We start from the raw sequence: 21,684 nt of genomic DNA on the forward strand, positions 1-21,684 counted from the left end.
AACGTTTCCAGGGGCAGTCCAATCCACCACTGCCTTGATCTTTTTAGGATCCATGCTCACTCCTTCTGAAGAAACGATATATCCCAAGAACTGGATCTGGGCTCGTTCAAACTCACACTTCTCCAGTTTGATGTAAAGTCGGTTCATCCTTAACCTTTTGAATACAGTGCAGACATGCTTGCAATGCTCCACCAGGTTGTCCGAAAAGATGAGGATATCGTCCAGATAAGCAATAACAAACTGGTCCAACAAATCTCGAAACACATCATTTATGAAGTGCTGAAAAGTCGCGGGAGCATTACATAGGCCAAAAGGCATAACTAGGGACTCAAAGTGTCCATATCTGGTTCTAAAGGCAGTCTTCCATTCGTCGCCTTGACGCATGCGTACCAGGTTATATGCCCCCCGTAAGTCAAGTTTTGTGAAGACTTTGGCAGAGCGGAGTCTTTCCAACATCTCTGCGATTAAAGGGAGTGGGTAACGGTTTTTAACAGTGATTTTATTCAAGCCCCTAAAATCAATGCATGGACGCAAGGTGGAGTCCTTTTTCTCAACAAAGAAGAGGGCTGCTCCTGCAGGAGATGTTGAGGGTCTGATAAAGCCCTTCTCCAAATTCTCATCAAGCCACTCCCTTAGCACCTTTAACTCAGGTTCTGATAAATTGAAAATGCGGCTGAATGGTATTTCTGCTCCTGGAAGCAGTTCAATGGGACAATCATATGGACGATGAGGAGGTAGTTGATCCGCATTTTTCTTATCACAGACATCTCGAAACTCATGGTATTGTGGAGGCAGATTGTCATATGACTGTGTAGTTACCATATCAGCCTGTGATTTCCTGATTGGTAGACAACTTGTAGCACATGGTTTCCTACAATGTTCCTCACAATGGGGGGATGTAAAATTTATGGTCCATGCTCCCCAGTTGATGAAGGGATTATGGGTAGTAAACCAAGGGATGCCCAGGATGACAGGAAATTTAGGTGATGTAATCAGCTGAAAGCTGATGGTCTCAAAATGGTCAGCCTGAAATTGGAGTACTAGAGGAACTGTTTCATGAGTAACTGGTCCTGATGATAAAGGTGAACCATCAACTGTCTCCATATCAATAGGGGCAGATTTGTTTCTCCTGAGAATATTATTATTGTGGGCAAACTCTATGTCCATAAAGTTTCCTCCAGCCCCAGAGTCCAGCATAGCAGAACAAGGAATTTCATGGCCCTCAGTAAAAAGTTTGATAGGGACAACAAAATGAGACTGTTTAGGACCAACTTTATTTTCTTCATCGATCAATGGGGAGATAGACTGGGTAATTGAATTTATGCGTTCAGGCAGGATAACATCAGTCGCAGCAATTGTTCTTTTGACTTTATTAGGACAATTGACTGCGTAATGCCCAGAGTCCCCACAGTATAAACATAAATTCTCCAAACGTCTTCTCTCCTTCTCTTGAGTAGAAATTGCTCTTTTAACAGTATCTACTTGCATAGGTTCAGGTGTGTTATAATCTGAAGAAATGTTTAAATCCTTCTGACTGAACTGATTAGCAGAAAAACGCATGCCACCATTACTTCCCAATCTCTCCTTTCTTCTTTCTGTCAGTCTCTGGTCAATCCGAATGCATAATTGGATGAACTTCTCAAGATCGTTAGGAGTCTCTACTCTGGCGAGCTCATCCTTCACCTGTTCAGAGAGCCCCTGCCGGAACTGACTCTTTTGCGCTGCTGGGTTCCAGGTGGTGTCTGAGATCCAGCGTCGAAATTCAGTTGTATACTCCGCAACAGGGCGTCTACCCTGCCTCAAACTATGCAGCTTTGCTTCAGCGGTAGCGCAGCGGTTGGGATCATCAAAGACCTGGTTCATTGCAGTCACAAAAGTCGCAAAACTGTTTAACATTGCATTGTTTTGCTCTATATAGGGAGAGGCCCAAGCTAGGGCTTCCTCAGTCAGGAGGTTTATAACAAACAATACCTTCTGCCTCTCAGTATTAAATGCAGCAGGTTGCATCTGGAAATAAATGCGGCATTGGTTAAGGAAACCCCTGTAGTGGCGGCGGTCTCCATTGAACTTGAGTGGCAGAGGCATGCGTGTATTAGCAACATCGCGGGAGCACATGTCCAGCAATCGTGTCTGCAGAGCATGGATCTCTTCCTGTTGCCCCTCTACTACACTTTGCAGTTCAGCAAATTTCTTTTGGTAGGTAACACCAAACTCTTGTAGCTCTTAAATTTGCTGCCTGACAGGAGCCATGGCATTTGCTATAGCGGCCTCCATGTGTGGGCCAGATTATTCGGTCACGGTGTAAGGTCAGGTTCAGAGACCAGTTGCTATAGCAGTAAAAGGCTTACCTGGAACCAGCAGGATAGGTACACCAGCGGATCCCCCTGGGAATGACGCAGGCTCACCTGAGGTGCGGGGTCTAAGTATTAACCGGTATTCACCAGAGCTCCTAATGGTGGAGATGGATTGGGCTGCGTGTTAATACCAGGTCGCAGATCTCAGGATCACCCCACCAGGGAATGAGCAGAATGGGAACCAATAGCGGATCAACAGGTTAGGGATCAGACGAAAGCAGAGCCGGTCACAAGCCAAGGGTCGGTCACAAATGGTAGCAGATCAATCGTGGTCAGGAACAATCGTGGGGGGATTGTGCTAGGTGGGGGGATTGGGAAGGAATATGTGCTAGGAGGGATTTTGGTTGGATATGTGCTAGGAGGGGGGATTGGGGTGGAGGGATTCGGGCTAGGAGGGGGATTATTTCCGGGGTGGGTGGATTTGTGCCAGGAGGGAGTAGAGGAATTTTGATTAAGAGGAGAGGGCTGTGGAGGATTTGTGCTAGAAAGGGGAATTTTGAGGGGACTTGGGTGGGAAGGGCGGATTGGTGCTGGTAAGAGTAATTTGGAGGGGGTTGTGCTAGGAGGGGGAATGGGAGAGAATTATGCTAGGAGGGGGGAATTGGGAGATAGGATTTGTTCTGGGAGGGGGATTTGGCAGGGAGGATTTCTGCTAACATGGGAAATTTGAGGATAGTATGAAGTGTGCTAGAACGGATGATTTTTTTTGGGTGAGACATGAAATGAGGGCACTCATCAGATCTTCTCCTCCCCTCATAGCACATTGCTGAGTTTTGCTTGAAGTTCCTTACGGATACAGCCTCAATCTGTGCAGATGGATGCTGTGTCTGTAAGGGAATCCAATCTCAGCTATGTACTGTGGTGTGGAGGAGCTCTGAGTACCCAGGCTGTCTGCAGTGCGGGGAAAGGAGGAAGAGATCTGCTGAGTGCTCGGCCAGCAGTAACACTGTCCTCTTCTCTGCCGACCATTGTCTTCTGCCCTGCTGACCCCTGTCCTCCATCCTGTTGACCTGATAACCCATTTTCTCCACCCTGCTGATCCCTGTCCTATGCTCTGTTGGCCATTGTCGTCTACACTGCTGACCCCCTGTACACTACCCTACTGACTCTTGTACACTGTTCAGCTGCACACTGTCCTCTTCTCTGATAACTCCATATACACTGTCCTACAAACTAATGGCTTCTGTAGACTGCCCTATAAACTGCTTATACTATCCTCTGCCCTGCTGACCCCCTGAATACTACCCTACTGACCTCACATCCTCTGCCCCCTGACATTTTTTACTGCACCCCCACATCTGACAGGCTAGATCCAGCCCTGTTACAATGGCCTGTTTTTCACTTGCATGGGCAGCTCATTTGAACGCATGATGTAGGTTTACAGCAATAGATTCCAAATGCAAATACCATACTTAGAATCAACTCAAGAACTTTTATCAGCTTAATTGATGAAGACATATGAAGGAGTAGCCCAAACCTGGCCAAGAAACAGCTTTTGATTCAATTGTCCATTTACTTTTGGACCCTTGAAAAAGGGGGATGGCTACTTTTAAGAGCTGTAATTCCTAAACCCTTCCTCCAATTTGGAAGTACATACCCTCAAATTAAACCTAAGAGTGTGCACTTTCAGCCCATATCCATTATATAACTATAGCTTGAATATGATTTGGTAAATACCTGAAAAAAACTAAAATTGTGCTTGTGTCCAAATATACAGTCAGGTCCATAAATATTGGGACATTGACACAATTCGAAAATGTTTGGCTTTATACACCACCACAATGGATTTGAAATGAAACGAACAAGATGCGCTTTAACTGCAGACTGTTAGCTTTAATTTGAGGGTATTTACATCCAAATCAGGTGAACGGTGTAGGAATTACAACAGTTTGCTTATGTGCCTCCCACTTGTTAAGGGACCAAGCGTAATGGGACAATTGGCTTCTCTGCTGTTCCATGGCCAGGTGTGTGTTATTCCCTCATTATCCCAATTGCAATGAGCAGATAAAAGGTCCAGAGTTCATTTCAAGTGTGCTATTTGCATTTGGAATCTGTTGCTGTCAACTCTCAAGATGAGATCCAAAGAGCTGTCACTATCAGTGAAACAAGCCATCATTAGGCTGAAAAAACAAAATAAACCCATCAGAGAGATAGCAAAAACATTAGGTGTGGCCAAAACAACTGTTTGGAACATTCTTAAAAAGAAGGAACGCACCGGTGAGCTCAGCAACACCAAAAGACCCGGCAGACCACGGAAAACAACTGTGGTGGATGACCGAAGAATTCTTTCCCTGGTGAAGAAAACACCCTTCACAACAGTTGGCCAGATCAAGAACACTCTCCAGAAGGTAGGTGTATGTGTGTCAAAGTCAACAATCAAGAGAAGACTTCACCAGAGTGAATACAGAGGGTTCACCACAAGATATAAACCATTGGTGAGCCTCAAAAACAGTAAGGCAATATTACAGTTTGCCAAACGACATCTAAAAAAGCCTTCACAGTTCTGGAACAACATCCTATGGACAGATGAGACCAAGATCAACTTGTACCAGAGTGATGGGAAGAGAAGAGTATGGAGAAGGAAAGGAACTGCTCATGATCCTAAGCATACCACCTCATCAGTGAAGCATGGTGGTGGTAGTGTCATGGTGTGGGCATGTATGGCTGCCAATGGAACTGGTTCTCTTGTATTTATCGATGATGTGACTGCTGACAAAAGCAGCAGGATGAATTCTGAAGTGTTTCGGGCAATATTATCTGCTCATATTCAGTCAAATGCTTCAGAACTCATTGGACATCGCTTCACAGTGCAGATGGACAATGACTCAAAGCATACTGCAAAAGCAACCAAAGAGTTTTTTAAGGGAAAGAAGTGGAATGTTATGCAATGGTCAAGTAACTCACCTGACCTGAATCCGATTGAGCATGCATTTCACTTGCTGAAGACAAAACTGAAGGGAAAATGCCCCAAGAACAAGCAGGAACTGAAGACAGTTGCAGTAGAGGCCTGGCAGAGTATCACCAGGGATGAAAGCCAGCGTCTGGTGATGTCTATGCGTTCCAGACTTCAGGCTGTAATTGACTGCAAAGGATTTGCAACCAAGTATTAAAAAGTGAAAGTTTGATTTATGATTATTATTCTGTCACATTACTTTTGGTCCCTTAACAAGTGGGAGGCACATATGCAAACTGTTGTAATTCCTACACCGTTCACCTGATTTGGATGTAAATACCCTCAAATTAAAGCTGACAGTCTGCAGTTAAAGCACATCTTGTTCGTTTCATTTCAAATCCATTGTGGTGGTGTAAAGAGCCAAAAATGTTAGAATTGTGTCAATGTCCCAATATTTATGGACCTGACTGTATATGGACCTAACTGTAAATATGGATCGATTTGTTTATTGTGGGCAGAGCTCCACTTTAAGAAAGAATCCTCTATTAAGAGAACTGATTTTTATGTAATAGTCTCCACTGCGATAATGTTCATTGCTACACCAGGATGCTTGTGCTGAGCGCTTTCCAATATTGAAGCCTAAAAGTTCAATAAAGAGATACACATCTGCACAATGATGAAGTCCTTTATACTTATATTTCTGAGTGTTACAGGGGGCAAAGTGGCAAGGCCTGAGTGTCTTTGGAGTACCAGCTGCAGTAAGCTGCACAGTGTATATATGGTGTGTTTAGCAGTGTGCTAAGTATTTGATGCATTCTGAGGTATGCTTGGTGTATTAGGGTGCATGGGGAATCTACGTGTAAAGGTTTACATGCTGCTAGTTGTTGACCATAAGAGGGAGCATGGAGAAATGTACCAGAGTGCATGTGTAGAGTTTTGACGGTAATGGGGTGCATGTTGCGGAGTGCTGAATATATTGAGATTTATGGTGCAGATTTCTGAGTGTAATGCAGAGTATTCTATGAAGTATTGAGTGTAATAGGGCACATGATGGAAAGACCTGAGTATAATGGGGGTGCATGCTGTGTAGTGCTGAAGGCAACAGTGTGTGGATAGTAGGGATTGTTAAGAGTATTGTGATTAATAGTCTTAATGCTATTTGCCTTTTTTTTACTTACTGTAGTCTCTTTTCTCTGTTGAGACCTCCCTGCCATTACAGATTTGTAGCATACACTGCCCCATTTTGTCAAAAATTATATAGGGCAGTGTGGAGGTCATACACCTTTTGAAGTGATCTGGAAAATCTAGCTGGCTTGCTTACAGATGACCTCAAATTGAAGACAGGCTAAAATAATAGGATTACATAATTTACATGCTTTATATAGTTTCCCATTCTGATAGCAAATCAAAGTATCTTCTGATTGGTAGCTAGGCAGACACAATCCAATTCAGGCTAACAATCTCACAGATGTAAGCAACAAGTAATAACTGAACCCTGTGTAGCATTTTGCCCAACATATCTCTTCAAGGTTTTTTTAAACTAAGGAACCCCTAAAACAGGAGTGCCCAACCAGTGGCCTGCGGAGTCCTCTGATGTGGCCCGCAACCTCCTGCTCTGGGTTTGGCGCACTTTCTGAAAGCACACCAAAACTCCTGAATGCAGGAGTTTTTGTGTGCTTTTAAAAAGTGCACCACACCTGCAGGATATAATAGAAGTCTATGGCAAAGTGTGGCTAACCCGCAGAAAAGCCGCAGGTACACTGCACTTCAGGGGCGGACTGGCCATTCGAGCACTCGGGCACTGCCTGAGGGCCCGGGGTCAGTAGGGGGCCCCATGAGATGCCCCTGGTACCTTTCATTGGCTTTTTCATAGGATTTTTTTGGGTGTTGGCGAGGACACAGGGGCCCCATGATCCCCTATTGATCGGGGGCCCCATGAGTTGTCAGTCCACCCCTGACTGCACTGCAATGGCGGTGTGGGTAAACCACAGTGCATCAGTATGAAAGCAGCCTTAGGCCCTTTTCACACGATTTGTCTGATCGGGTCTACCTGTCCGTTTTTCAGGCAGTCCCAATCGGACCCTCCCATTCATCTCTATGGAGTGGCAGATGTAAATGGACTTGTGTCCGTTTGCACCCACCTACCTCCAATCTGATTCTCTAAAACAAATAGAAGGGGATTAATCCCCTTCTGTCTGGGCATATTGGATCGCAGTGCCCATTGAGTAGAGTGGTCTGTGTCTGTATCTGCTTTGCATAGGCAGAGTGGACCTGCCTGCTCCGCTTATTGTGGCCTGCGACCGATTACTAAGTCGCTTAATTGGCCCTCGCTCTTCAAAAGGTTGCACCTCTGCCCTAAATTGTATAAGTACCAAATCTATTTCAAAGTTTAATTTCCCATTTTATTCTGCTGACTCCATCCATACAGATGTACCAAAATGTCTGGTTTTACAGAAAATAGAAAGTACAATTTCCAGTTCCAGAGTCGTAGCCTCCTCTGTTTTTTACAGCCTGTTCTGATCTCTTAAAGTAGAATTTCACTTTGTCAACCAACATTGACTATTTTTAACTCTTATGCTGCTAGCATTAGTAAATAGATAAGAAAGTATGTCATGTACTTATTTTAATCTTTTTTTTTTTCATTCCTTCAATTACTTTCTGGTTTCCATGCCTAGGCAAATGATGTCATACATCCCAGGAGTCTTCAGGAAGGGAGGGAGGATTCTCAGCCCAGCCAATGCCTGACCTAAAGACAGATGGATTCCAGGAAGTAACTGCTACATGAATCATCTGCCCTTACTAAGATGGTCACTACCAGAAATGTCAGCAAAATAAAGCATGGAGATATGGATGGATGGAGGAGTTTGTTTTAAATATTAAAAATTAATGATATCACATTTTTAGTTTGGGGTACCCAGATATAGTGCAATTCCACTTTAAGTGGGGCCTGTGCACTAGGTTCCCATTGACTTGAATGGGTCTGTATACTGGGGATCTTCAGCGTCATTATACACCCTATTTATGTCAATGAGTACCCAATGCACAGAAGTAGCCAGCACTGAAGACATTTATGTGGGACAGGCTGTAAACAAGGGATAAGGATGAAGCCCTGGAACTAAAGTAAAGGGCTGGAGAGGGGTGAGTAGCATAGTTTAGTTTGAGGGGTGCGATTGGGGGCGTGGATTTAGGGAACTTTGTTAAAAACGTATATGTTTTTTGGTTTTAGGTCCACCAATCTGTGCCATTTGTATGGATATATCTGAGAACAAAAACAAATATTACTTTTTATGGTGCAATTCCCAACTACTGTAGTATATGTTTACATTAGCTATTAACAACACACATAAAACACTGACTGCTGAAAATACATCTGTTTTATTTGTTCATTTATCATAAGTGCTAGATTTCAAAGAACTACAAAATTGATTTAGCTGTCTGGCTTTATGATACAGTATAACAAGTGATAGCAGTAGTATTCACTGCTTTAGAAAAGGTTTCAGGCTAAAGAAAATTCACTGATTTTCATTCATGCAATGGACGTCATATGCTAAGTATTTCCAACGCCATGAGTTAGGGGAAAATGGAACAGCAAAAGGGGGCTGTGGGAAAAATTTCAATCCCGGCATTTGAATGTTTTTTTGCATCTGACTGACCAATTTCTGGCAAGTTGAAAAAGGATATTCCTCACATTTATGTATATAATTACTTGTCTCTAACATTGGCCAGGTGCTCTGGTACTTAGGCATCTCTTTTTTTGAATTCTTTACTTCTATTGGTAGGCAATTCCCTTCTGCCCTAGGTCTCAGATGTTTTCGGAACTTGGCACGACGATTTTTAAACCACACCTGATGAGACAAAATATATTTAACAATAGGTAAATAAAATTATTATTAACAAAGCATATATGAGACAACGGAAAAAAAATATTGCCCTCCAGAGGATTTACCCCCCTTCCTGACCAGGCCATTTTTTTGTGATATGGCGCTGCGTTACTTTAACTGACAATTGCGCGGTCATGCACCACTGCATCCAAATGAAATTTATGTCCTTTTTTCCCACAAAGGAGCTTTCTTTCGGTGGTATTTGATCACATCTGCGTTTTTTATTTTTTGCGTTATAAACAAAAGAACCCGACAATTTTGAGAAAAAAAAAATTTTTTTACGTTTTGCTATTAAACATGTCCATTTAAAAATAATGTTAAAATCAAATTTCATCATAAATTTAGGCCAAAATGTATTCCTCTACATGTCTTTGCAAAAAAAAAATCCCAATACATGTAAATTATTGGTTTACGTGAAAGTTATAGTATCTACATATGGCGGCATATATACTGGAATTTTTTTTTTCTTCAATACTAGTAATGACGGCGATCAGTGACTTATAGCGGGACTGCAAGACTGCTGCGGGCATTCTGACACTGGGGGGGAACTGACTGTCACTGACATCCCCAGTGACACTAATACAGTGATCAATGCTAATAAGAAGCACTGACACTGTGCCAATGACACTGGGCAGGAAGGGGTTAACATCTGGGGCAATCAAAGGGTAAACTGTGTGCTGTTTTACTGTGAGCCTTGTGTGTGTTTTACAGTGTAAGCACGCTGCTTTGTATTGCAGAGCAATACAAAGCAGCGTGCTAGAGCCGACAGGGGAGAGATCTGTATTGTTTACATACAGACCTCTCCCCCGTCAGTGATACTTGGTGATCGCCGGGTGCCAATGGGGAATCACCGGCCGGGACCCAGTGATCAACAGCTGAAGCTGCCAATGGCAGTGCACGCCTCCTACCCGTACATGCAAAATCATACACACATATATATGTGTGTGTGTGTGTGTATATATGTGTGTGTGTGTATATATGTATATGTGTGTGTATATATATATATATATATATATATATATATATGTGTGTGTGTGTGTGTGATTTTGCGCAGCCCTGCTGCCCTGTAGCAGTATTTCTGCGGACAAGTGGTTAAAAAGAGGAACTCTTTGCCAGCTGTAAAAGAAAGTGGCAACCTCCCCAATCTGTAAAGGTGTACATAGAAGGGCAATGCACAACATAAACAAAAGATTTCCCTGTTCACTTACCGACCAGCCTGCAAAATGACCGAATTAGCCCTGTCTAACAGTTTGCATTAAAAACAGAGGGTTTTGTTTGCAAATATATGCATAAAAAAAGTTTTTGAGGATATATGGGTTCATCCTTTCATGCCTGCTGCTTTGTGTGAGTCCGTGCACTCGCTTGCTTTGTCTTTGCCAAATATATGCATAAACCACAGTGCCTGCACCAAGGGACCTCTGTATACATTGTGATCCTAACTCTAAATTTCCAGAGTCTCTGTAGTAGGAGCACATAAAACTCTTTGCCAAGAAGTTTCTTTAATAAAGTGATTGTGCTGGAAGTTTGGTTTGTATGTGAGTACTTGCCTACATATTTTTTGAGACTGCCCCGAAATTCACATATTCTGGCAGCCAGGGCTTCAATTTATTCATAAAGTTACGGACGTTTCCTTACACACTGACCCCACTGCAGTTTTGGTTTACCTCACTCCTTGGTCCAGGAAGCAATATCATAAGGCCCTGCTTAAACATTTGTTTAAAGCCGAACGGGCTTGTATCCCTAGTATGTGGAAACAACAAACTGCCCCAAAAGTTTCCCAATGGCTCACAAGAATGAATGGTATTGAACAAAAAAACCTGACATCATTCCTTTGATACAAATCTGAGGAACATAACACCAGGTGGTTCTACTGGAACGTCTTTTATTTTTCTGATGAATACCTTCAAAATGCTTGAAATACTTTGCACCAACCTCATTTTGAGTCTGCCTTGCTCCCGCCTTTCTTGCTCCCTCAGTGGTGACTCCATTACCCCTTTTCCCCTACGTAACCTTCACCTAACTCTTTTTCTTTCTCTATCCTCCACTATTCCATCCCCATCTACTCCCTTCCCCTGCATAGATAAAGAAATCTTTGTGGTGTGTACAGATGCAGCCTGAACTAGGTGTACATGACTTCTGCATACCTCAAACTACTGCATTATGCTGCTTTATGCGTTCTGGGAACCTAGACGATCTTCTCTATATGATTGGCCAGTTTTTCTAGTTTTACCTTGATAGGTTGCTAATATCTGTGCATATTGGTTTTTATTCTTCATTGCAGCCTCTGTATGTATTGTTGTACCACTCCTTGGATACCTTTGGAAAATTGTCTTGTACCTATTTGGAAAATACATTTGGCATCTGTATGAAGTCAATGTTTTATTGTTATCTGTTGCAGACCTTTAAATAAAAGATAAAAAAAAGGAACTATGGCCAATAATGTGTGTTAAAATTTGAGTACACTTATCCTTCTGAGCCCACCCTTCCAAAGGTGAACATTTCCCAAATTGGATACACTTAAACTGCTGGGCTCCTATGACATTTACTTTGCAACTTCCCAGTAGTCAATCAGCATGTGTAAAAACTAAATCCACCTGCTGAAATTAATAACTATTGTATAGATGAATGGAGGGGACCCTGGCAGGCTAATTAGTTTATAAAGAGAGGGGTGTAGGAGATATTGCAATGAAGATTATCAGTGCTTGGTGGTTTAGGTATCCCTAAACCTAACAGTTTAGTTTTTCCTACTTATCTCAACACATGGAGAAGCAATAAAGGAATAGCGCAAAAATGGAGTGTCCCTTTAATGCAACAACACTGAGAGAGCTCCTTATAAACAATGGAAATGCTTCTGTAGAATAGTTTTTAAAAGTATAAGAATATGAAAATATTGCACATATAAGAGCCAGCTTTAAGAAAAGGACACAACACCTTTGCTATGCCCCTGGCACCATGGTCTATGTTGCCTAAAAAAAGTCGCCAATTCGCTTTGGTTTGAAAGTTTACAATATAAGAAAATGGGAGCTAATTTACCACATACACAATAGAAATTTGATTTACTACATATAATGCATGCGACACATTACCTGAATCCTTGATTCTGGAAGATTGATTGAGACAGCTAATTGTTCTCTTGTTACCATATCTGGATATGGTGTTTTTTCAAATGCTTCCTCGAGCACTTCAAGTTGTTTGGAGCTGAAGTAAGTTCTTGAACGACGGACATGATAATGTAACCTAAACCTAGACACCTCCAAAAGATCTGTCAAGTCAGAATTTTTATATAGTTAGATTCTTGCAATCATAATATTTCTTCATGTTAAAAAGCAAGACATAAGAATTACTTTCCAAAACTATTTTACATGTTTCAAATTAAAAAAAAATATAGCAAAAAACTATGTAATAAGTTCCCTAATAAAAAACTGAAAGACACAAAAGCAAATTCCTACCTGGAAATGGGCCAGTCATGTATTTGATCATTTTACCAAGTGCTCAGTTTTTACTGTATAAACCAACCTTTCTCAACCATTTTAACTTGAAGGAACTCTTGAAATAATTTTCACGTCTCATGGAACAGCTGCTAATAATTATTATATTTACAACTCAGACGTTAGTTCGAAGAGTAAGGTGTAGATATAAGAATAAACAATATATATTATGGCATATTTTGCATATCTGACACTCAGGGCTGCCTATATGGCAAAACAATTTTGGACAAAACAATAAAATGAAACAGATATTAGTAATTCCCAAAAAAGAAACAGACCATAAAAACCTAGTGAGTAGGGAGATATTATATGATACACATGTTTTCAGTAATATGTCACTGTTCCTCATAGTGAAGGATCAGGGATCAGATTTTCCATTCCAAACTCTAAAATGAAGGGGAAATTGATAATTGCAAATAGTACTTGAAATTAGGAGAATTGCTTTTTTTTTTAAGCTGTTTATGGCCAGCTTTTGTGTTTTGCTGGATAAGCAGATAACTATACAATATTTTAGAATCTGATTTAACTGCTGTTGTCATTTTATTTGACATTTTGATGACAAATGTATGCCAATTCTAAAATAGCTTTCAAAAGGTATCTTAGAAACATCTTTACCTGTTAGTGAGGTTATGGAATTTCTAGTAACAGCACCTGGAGATGATGATTCTTCAGATCTTTCCTGATGGAAGTTATAGACCAGAGGAACTGTATAGCATCTACGACTATTACAACTGAGGCAAAACATGTTTTCTTGTATCAGTTGTACCAGGACTCCAAGACACAATCTAAAAAGCATACAGCTAAGTAAACTCTGTAATTACAACATGCTCTAATAATTAAAAATAAGAATTATTTTTCATAGTAATATATGACAAACATTTTACACAACAATGCATACAGTATATCTAGCCATTATTTTTTTAATTAAGAATTACTTTTGAATTAGGTTTTGTATTAAAGTGTTACTAAACCCAGGACCCTGCATTCATTATATTTGGTCTCCCACAGTACACACTACATGGAAATTAAATTATTTTAGTAAATATAACCTGCTAATTACCTTTTCTCATCAGAAGTTAGAGCAGTCTTGTGATTCCTATCAGTGTACAGTAGAGCACTAGTTACAGCTTGTAGGAGGAGTTTTATTTTGGCTCTAGGAGGATGCAGAACCCTTGACCTCTGTCTGGACAGTTCTGATTGGTCCTGTGCTAATCACATGCACTCTCCAAAGAATGCACTCTCTAGCATTACACACCAAACTAAGCATGTGCAGAGTGACTCCACGCCAGGGCGGACTGACCATTTGGAAACCCAGGCACTGCCCGAGGACCCAGGGTCAGTAGGGGGCCCCATGAGATGCCCCTGGTACCTTTTTCATAGGCTATTTTGAGTTTGGGCAAGGACACAGGGATCCCATGATCTCTTATTGCCCGGGGGCCCCATCCACCCCTGCTCTTGACCATATGTCTTATCAGGAGATAAGAGGGGGACACTGAAAGAAGGGGAGGATCAGAGAAGACAGGATCAAACAGCCTTTTTACGCAATGCAGAGGATTAACCCCTTAGGTTCCACAGTGAGTATATCAAGCATGCTTTTCTGCATATACAGACTGATTTTACTGTTGTGGTTTTAGTGACAGTTTAAGAGAATCAGTAACCAAATTCTTGCTATAAAAAAACAAAGTACAACATTTTAGAGGTCAGTAAACATGTAACAAAATTGTATCTTTATATGAAAAAAAAACCTTTTAATTTCATAAATATGTTAAAGTAAGTATATATACCTATCTAAAAATACATTTTTGACATCTCTGTCACTACCTTGTGCATCTTAAATGTTGGCTGTCATTTTATGCTATGGAAGACTAAAAAATTATAGCATTATCCATTGCTCTTAGATTAGTAGGCAAGAGCATAGCTGTATGTTGAAAAATTCCACCCTCTGTTATACCATTTTTAATTTAAAAATACACTTTTAATAAGTTCCTAAAGTTTTTGCACAGTTATCCATTAGTGTTATTACTTATGTATTTGACATAAATAATCTGTAATGAACTCAAATGTTATATGAAACAGCAAACATTAGTCAACTAAACAAAAGTTAACACTGTTCTAATATACCTTACCTTTCTGCAATGTTTAGCTTGGTCCCACACAGTCTTCCTCCTGTCTGAGTGATGTTCTTTACTGAAAGTTTTTGCTCCACAACCTCTAGCTCAGTTTCTGTTTTTAAATGCACAGCAAATCAATACCTTTCTTTCCAAGTAATGGTCAAACAGGATTAGTGATTTCAGGGTCTTTAAAAGTCTTATTCTTTCTTTTAAACTTGTTAGGATCAACACCTGTTCGTGCTGTTTGCGGATTATACGTCAGGCAGTGGAAAAAAGGTAAATAGGGTATAAGAACAAGTTAGAAGTACGGGCAGGAGAGAGTCAAGATTCTGAGCAAAAGGCATCAACAAAGTAAAGAGCTAAGCAAAGAAACTATCTAAGAAAATAAATTTATTTAAATGTTTTGAATGTTATAGCTTATTCATTGAGGAGTCTGTAAATACAATAAGTACATTTTGTGTTGTATTACACAGCACCTGATCTAACTTTACTAATATTTTTTTAGCATGGTTTTACTTGCTGAGGGGATCGCATTTTTTTGTATTCTTAGCTGTCAGGGCAAATTAGTGCCCTACCAGAACACATCATTTTGTTGATCCTTTTGGCAGAGGTTGGATTAAAGGTGAAGAAGCTTTGTTACCCAATGGAGAGGATTAATAAAGATTTTCTGTCTTAAAAAGAAGAATAAAAGGCAATTTCAGTGTAATTTCCCTCTACCCAGGGCTTTTGCTACAAAGTGTAAATTTGAAAGAAAATGAAAACACAAAGGAGGAGCAGTTACAGCATGTAAATAATTTCAAGCATTATTATTCTGATAGAAAACATCATGTTAAAGTGCATTAGGAAGACATTCACATTCAATGTAATATATATTCACTTAAGGGTGAGTTGCACTTGTGTTAAAAAATTAGAAGAAACAAACGTCCACATCAAGCAGGCTCCATACTAACTGCTCCAACATAAAAAAAAAATCAAGAGATGAGTAGCCCATGAATTTCTCAAAATGCTCTTTAACTAGTAAATCCAAGTGCAAACATTATAAATCACATTTTAGCAATGCAGCAACAGTTTTGAACAACAATGTTATTTTTCAGTATGAATATATATATATATAACCACATCTTGACTCATACGGTTTTTATGAGAAAAAGAACAATCAATTTCTTGTATTCTGAGATTAATAATGATGATATGGCCACCAAAATTTATTAAGAAGCAGTTCAAACAAAAACTAACCTTTAAAAACTAAGCTTAGACAAGCCCCAAAAGGGGTTTTGTTTACACTATATAGAAACTCAAATCTTTTTCCATATCTATTGTAACTATGATGGAAAGCCTCCTAGGGGGTACCAAAAAAAAAAAAAGCAGGTTACGCTTAAGCACAAACTGTGTGTGCCTTAGATCCCCCTCTGTGCACCATTCACCCTGCATCTGTATTGAAATGTCTTGCAGTATCATCAACCTTCATGGGGTCATAAGGTCTTAGATCCCTCTTTTATAAAAATGTTCAAAATGTTCCACTGTGCTTTGTGCTCTTTACAGATTTGAGTGGACAGGAGGTTCACCGATTATAGGACATGTATTGATCACACACTGCAAATCTCATGCTCGCTTTTTTTGGGTGATGCAGCAACTGTTGCATTCTGACAGCGGTGTTAAAGAACATGACCACATTGATCGCAGACACATCTGCTGTTCTTTCCTCCTTGCTTCACAATTCTCATATGGGCATAGAACAGGGCTCAGAATAGGTGCATTCAGTAGTTTTACAACACAAGACCCTCACTTATCTGCATCACATAGCTGGATGAAACATGCAGTTTATAGCTGACATAGAGATGGCTTTCCAGAGCAGCCAAAATTTCTTTTCCCTCAAACTTGTCAATAAAAACTTTGACATCAAAGAAAATGTATTCATGTATTTATTCATGTAAATATGAACAGAAAGAGAAATCAAGACTTATGCTGACCATACACTGATACATTTTTGTTGCTTGGTCTGCAAGATGATATGGCATGGATGGCTATTGTATTCTGAGAGCCAGCCCACAATTTAACACCCTGCTCCTTCAATTTTTCAACTGAAGGATGTTGGGCAGGAGGGTGCCGACAGGGGCACCCAAAAATTATATTTCAGTTGGCTTCTGATCAGGAACCAGCTGTAATTTACTCAGTGTATGGCCAGCAGATCTTTGCCTTCTGGTGGCTGATTGAAATGGTGGGGGAATAAAGAAAAGGTAAATATAGGCTAGTGGAGAGGGGACATTAAAGCAAACCTGTTGCTTTGCTCTGCATGGGCAAAGCAAAGGTATAATTTAAAGCAGAAATAATTTGCTCACAAATGTTAGGGCTTTCAGAGCTTTTGCCATATTTGTACAGTGGCTATAAAAAAAATCTACACACCCCTGTTAAAATGTCAGGTTTCTGTGATGTAAAAAAAGAGACAAAGATAAATAATTTCAGAACTTTTTACACCTTTACTGTGACCTATAAACTGTACAACTCAATTGAAGAACAGTGTACAAATATAAAATGCAGCGCTGTGTGGTGTTGCCCTAATGTAGGCAACAATAATGATATAGAAATAAAACCAAACATAAAATTATGGAATTTAAATGAAATGCAGTCCTGTAATAGTGCTCGCTGTTCTCCAGTACAAATGATAGAAATGCGCACTAACCAGAAGCGTATTGGTAATATGCATGTGTATAAAATATCCTGAAGATTCCCCTCTCTTTCTGGTCAGAAAATGGATAGGAGCTGGAAAATGTGGAGATCAAGCTCCCTCGTGTGGTGAAGATGAAGTCCCACAGGCCAGAGATATCCTTGCAGAGATGTGTGGAGTAGGTAATTCCCCCTCTCTGGAGCTGGTACAAGGGTCACTCTGAGGCTGCAAAAGTTGAAAGGCTATGTGTTGAATGATAGGCTTATCCTACGGCCATTCGATTACAGAGTCAATCAGCTACCTGGATGTGTAGCTGATTGGGAGGCTGCCAAGAGGCCTACAGCAACATTAAAGGAGCTGCAGGAATATCTGGTAAGTACTGGCTGTGTGGTACATATGACAACAATCTCCCGTATTCTTCATATGTCTGAGTGGCAAGATGGAAACCTTTTCTTACGAAGAAAAACATCCAAGCCCGGCTAAATTTTGCAAAACACTTCTGAAGTCACCCAAAAGCATGTGTTATGGTCTGATGAAACCAAGGTTGAACTTTTTGGCCATAATTCCCAAAGATATGTTTGGTGCAAAAACAATACTGCACATCACCAAAAGAACACCATACAGATTGTAAGCTCCACGAGCAGGGCCCTCCTATTCCTTCTGTACTGAAATGCATTGTAATTGTACTGTCTCTCTTATATTGTAAAGCGCTGCACAAACTGTTGGCGCTATATAAATACTGTATATTGATAACAATAATACATACAGTGAAGCATGGTGGCAGCATCATGCTTTGGGGCTATTTTTCTTCAGCTGGAACTGGGGCCTTAGTCAAGGTAGAGAGAATTGTGAACACTTCCAAATACCAGTCAATATTGGCACAAAACCTTCAGGCTTCTGCTAGAAAGATGAACATGCATGACAATGACCCAATGCATACACTCAAATCAACAAAGGAATGGCTTCACCAGAAGAAGATTAAAGTTTTGGAATGGCTTAGCCAGAGCCCAGACCTGAATCTGATCAGAAATCTGTGTAGTGATCTGAAGAGGGCTGTGTTCAGGAGATGCCCTCGCAATCTGACAGATTTGGAATGTTTTTGCAAGGAAGAGTGGGCAAATATTGCCAAGTCAAGATGTGCCATGCTGATAGACTCATACCCAAAAAGACTGAGTGCTGTAATAAAATTAAAAGATGCTTCAACAAAGTATTAGTTTAAGGGTGTGCAACTGAGTTGTACAGTGTATAGGTCACATTAAAGGTAGAAAAAGTTCTGAAATTATTTATCTTTGTCTCATTTTTTACATCACAGATACCTGATATTTTAACAGGGGTGTGTAGACTTTTTATATCCACTGTACAATTCCTATATAGAGAAAAGGACCTTGCTTGCAACTATTAACAGGTAAAGGATAAAGCTGTTCGCCTAATGTTCTGGTACTCTACACATAAGAGCATATATACAAGATAGAGGCAGTGTCATGTTTCACATGACTATCATGTTGACTGTCATATACCTTTAAATGTTTTCAGTGTTTTGTCTCTGCTCCTCCCTTTCCTTTAGTTTAGCTAATGTTGCATAGATAGCCCTCCCCCCTTCCCAGAGATGCATTGCAACAGCCTCATGGCAAGAAGCAGAAACAGTATGTTCTTTCGACCTATCGAATGTTTATTGTTGTAAGATTCTCTCAGTGTATGGAATAAACTTCACAAGATCTGCAAGATATCATTCTGATTGAGTCACTGACTGTGGACACCAACTGAGGTTGAAGTTATCACTATCTCATCACAACTGTAAGTTACAGAGATCACACTATCAATGCTTTGATTGGACACACAGAACAGGCAGTGCTAAATCCAGCTCTGTGACATAAATGGATCTTAATGAAATATAAATTCCACAAAAAATACTCATAAGCACAGAAAATCTAAATCATTTTCAAAGTAAATTTGCAATTGAGTGCAAGGATGGTGTGAACCCACAACTGAGATTAACATAAAAGTGCAAGTATCATTAATCATACAACCATAAATATTATCCAATGTGAAATCAAGCAATGACTAGGAAGTCCAGTGTGATATTAACCAAAGAAATCGTCCCAATGAAACTTCAGTGCCAAAAAAAAATACGTATAAAGTGATGGTGGAATTCCCTCATCTATCACACAGCATTTCATTGGCATCACTGTGCCTAATAAAAAAAAGAGTGATTACCAAGACACCATGACCCTCCAGACATGAGTGGTCAAGATCAGCATGCATATAGACTCCAACCGGCTCAGCATTGCATCTGTGTCCTGAGACTGGTATAATTCCTCTCCATTTATAAACTCATTATATGGAAGTAAAAAAGAGAACATAGTATAAAAATGTCACACCATGTATGTTATGAAACTTCAAATGCACTTACATATGCAAAGGGTCAAAGCGCTTTACACATAACACAGCCAACATCCAGCAAGTATCGAAACTCCACTGTGCACGTGATGACATTACTAAGTTAGGCCATGCCCCTGCATGTTTCTTCAGATATTGCATTTTCAGCTATCTTGAGGGGGCATGTACAAAAACACTTCTGAAAGTTTTTCTTAATCTATCCACACTCCCTGCTGACACCAACAACTGCGGAAGGGAGTTCTGTATCCATACTGCTCTAACAAAAAAGAACATCTCAAGCAGTTTAGGATTGAACTACTTTTCATCCAACTTCATTGCTTGGCTACAGGTCTTACTAGACCTAAGAGTTTCCTTCGAATGCTAGAATCAACATTTAAATATTTGTATATTGCAATTATATCCCCTCTTAAAGTGGAACTTTAGTCAGAAAATGAAGTCCTGCTAGATCACTTCAGGCTGGCCCCTTTTGCAGGTTTAGTTATGTAAAACATTAAAAAGAACTACCTATACTGTTTAAAATTCAGTAATACACTGTCTCACCCTGCTCTTCACATGCTCAGTTGCTCTCTATTTTTTGGCACTGTGCCAAAAATATAGAGGCCAACAGCCTAAAGATTTACTACTGCTCAGGGGCTCTTGGCTTCAGAAAAATGGCAGCCTCCAGCAAGAAGACAAAGGAACAATGCTGGAGGCAATTTACAGCACACACTAATTTTGGTAGTATAGATATTAATGTTGAATGTATGTTTCTTGCTAAAGAACATTATTTTTTATCAAGTTGTTATGGGTAAAGTTCTGTTTTAATCGGCTTTTCTCCTGGGAGAATGTTTAAGAGAATTCTACTAATTAGGGAGAATTCTACTAATTCCTCATAACTGAGGTCCTCCAGCCCCTTTATTATCTTTGTTGCCCTTCTTTTCTCTAGACTCTCTCCAGTTTAAGCACATCCTTCCTGGTGATCGGTGACCAAAACTGGACGGCATACTCAAGATGTGGCTGAACCAGAGTTTTGTAAAGTGGTAGAATTATAGTTTTATCCCTTGAGTAAATACCTTATATAAAGTATGCTAATAGTCTGCTGGCCTTTCTTGCTGCAGCTCAGCATAGCATGCTATTGATAAGCCTGTGATCTACTAGGACCCCCTGATCTTTTTCCATCTTCGATTACACTGTTCAACAGGTAAAAAGTTTTGGGCATAAAATTAGCTAATCTTACATAATTTTGGGGTGCTGAAAACGAAAATGACCCTAAAAAATGTTGATTGGCTCTAGTTTCCATGATATATTCACCCATCTAATGACGTAAGCCATTCAAAATTATGATGCAACTTCAGCTGCATATTGCACAATTGATACTGGTGACCAATAGAAAATTGCATGTATACTGAGATGATGCAATATTAGCCTTTAATTGCATCACTTCACTGCATAAAAGCTGCAGTATCTGTAGCTGATTGTAGTTCGACAGCGTCTTTACATTTCGTTTTATGCTTATATAGGCTACTCAGTAATGCCTCGAACTTGTGTGAATAAAGCAGATAATTTCTGCTATATCTGCGGTGAAATAACTTTTATCTCACAAAAAAGGAGGATAACAGGAATGATTAAGAAAGCCTACAACTTGTATTTTGGCTGCAAGATAGGAGACCAGGACAAGAGCTGGGCACCACATATATGCTGCAATTCTTGTGGGACGGCACTGGAGCAATGGTTGAATGGAAAAAAGGCATCTATGCCTTTCGCTGTGCCAATGATTTGGAGAGAGCCAACAGATCATGTTAGTAATTGTTACTTTTGTATGGTGCCTCCAATTGTAAAAGGGCTAAATAAGAAGAAAAAGTTATCTGTGCACTATCCAAATATTCCATCGGCAATACGTCCAGTTCCTCATGGAG

General features: G+C 40.1%; 1 protein-coding gene across 1 annotated transcript; it reads right to left on the bottom strand.

The window, feature by feature from the left end:
• Positions 1 to 8,644: 8,644 nt before the first annotated feature.
• Positions 8,645 to 13,393, bottom strand: LOC149451391 (diencephalon/mesencephalon homeobox protein 1-like). Its single transcript, XM_089690747.1, has 3 exons — positions 13,232 to 13,393; positions 12,215 to 12,390; positions 8,645 to 9,092 (listed from the first exon to the last, which is right to left on the bottom strand). The coding sequence occupies exons 1-3, from the start codon at positions 13,359 to 13,361 to the stop codon at positions 8,760 to 8,762; spliced, it is 639 nt and encodes a 212-aa protein (XP_089546873.1). The 5' UTR covers positions 13,362 to 13,393; the 3' UTR covers positions 8,645 to 8,759.
• Between the last annotated feature and the right edge of the window lie 8,291 nt (positions 13,394 to 21,684).

The sequence above is a fragment of the Staurois parvus genome, unplaced genomic scaffold (genome assembly GCF_062004578.1).
Source record: "Staurois parvus isolate SC_StPar_1 unplaced genomic scaffold, SC_StPar_1.0 ptg000541l, whole genome shotgun sequence".
In the NCBI taxonomy this organism is placed as follows: Eukaryota; Metazoa; Chordata; class Amphibia; order Anura; family Ranidae; genus Staurois; species Staurois parvus.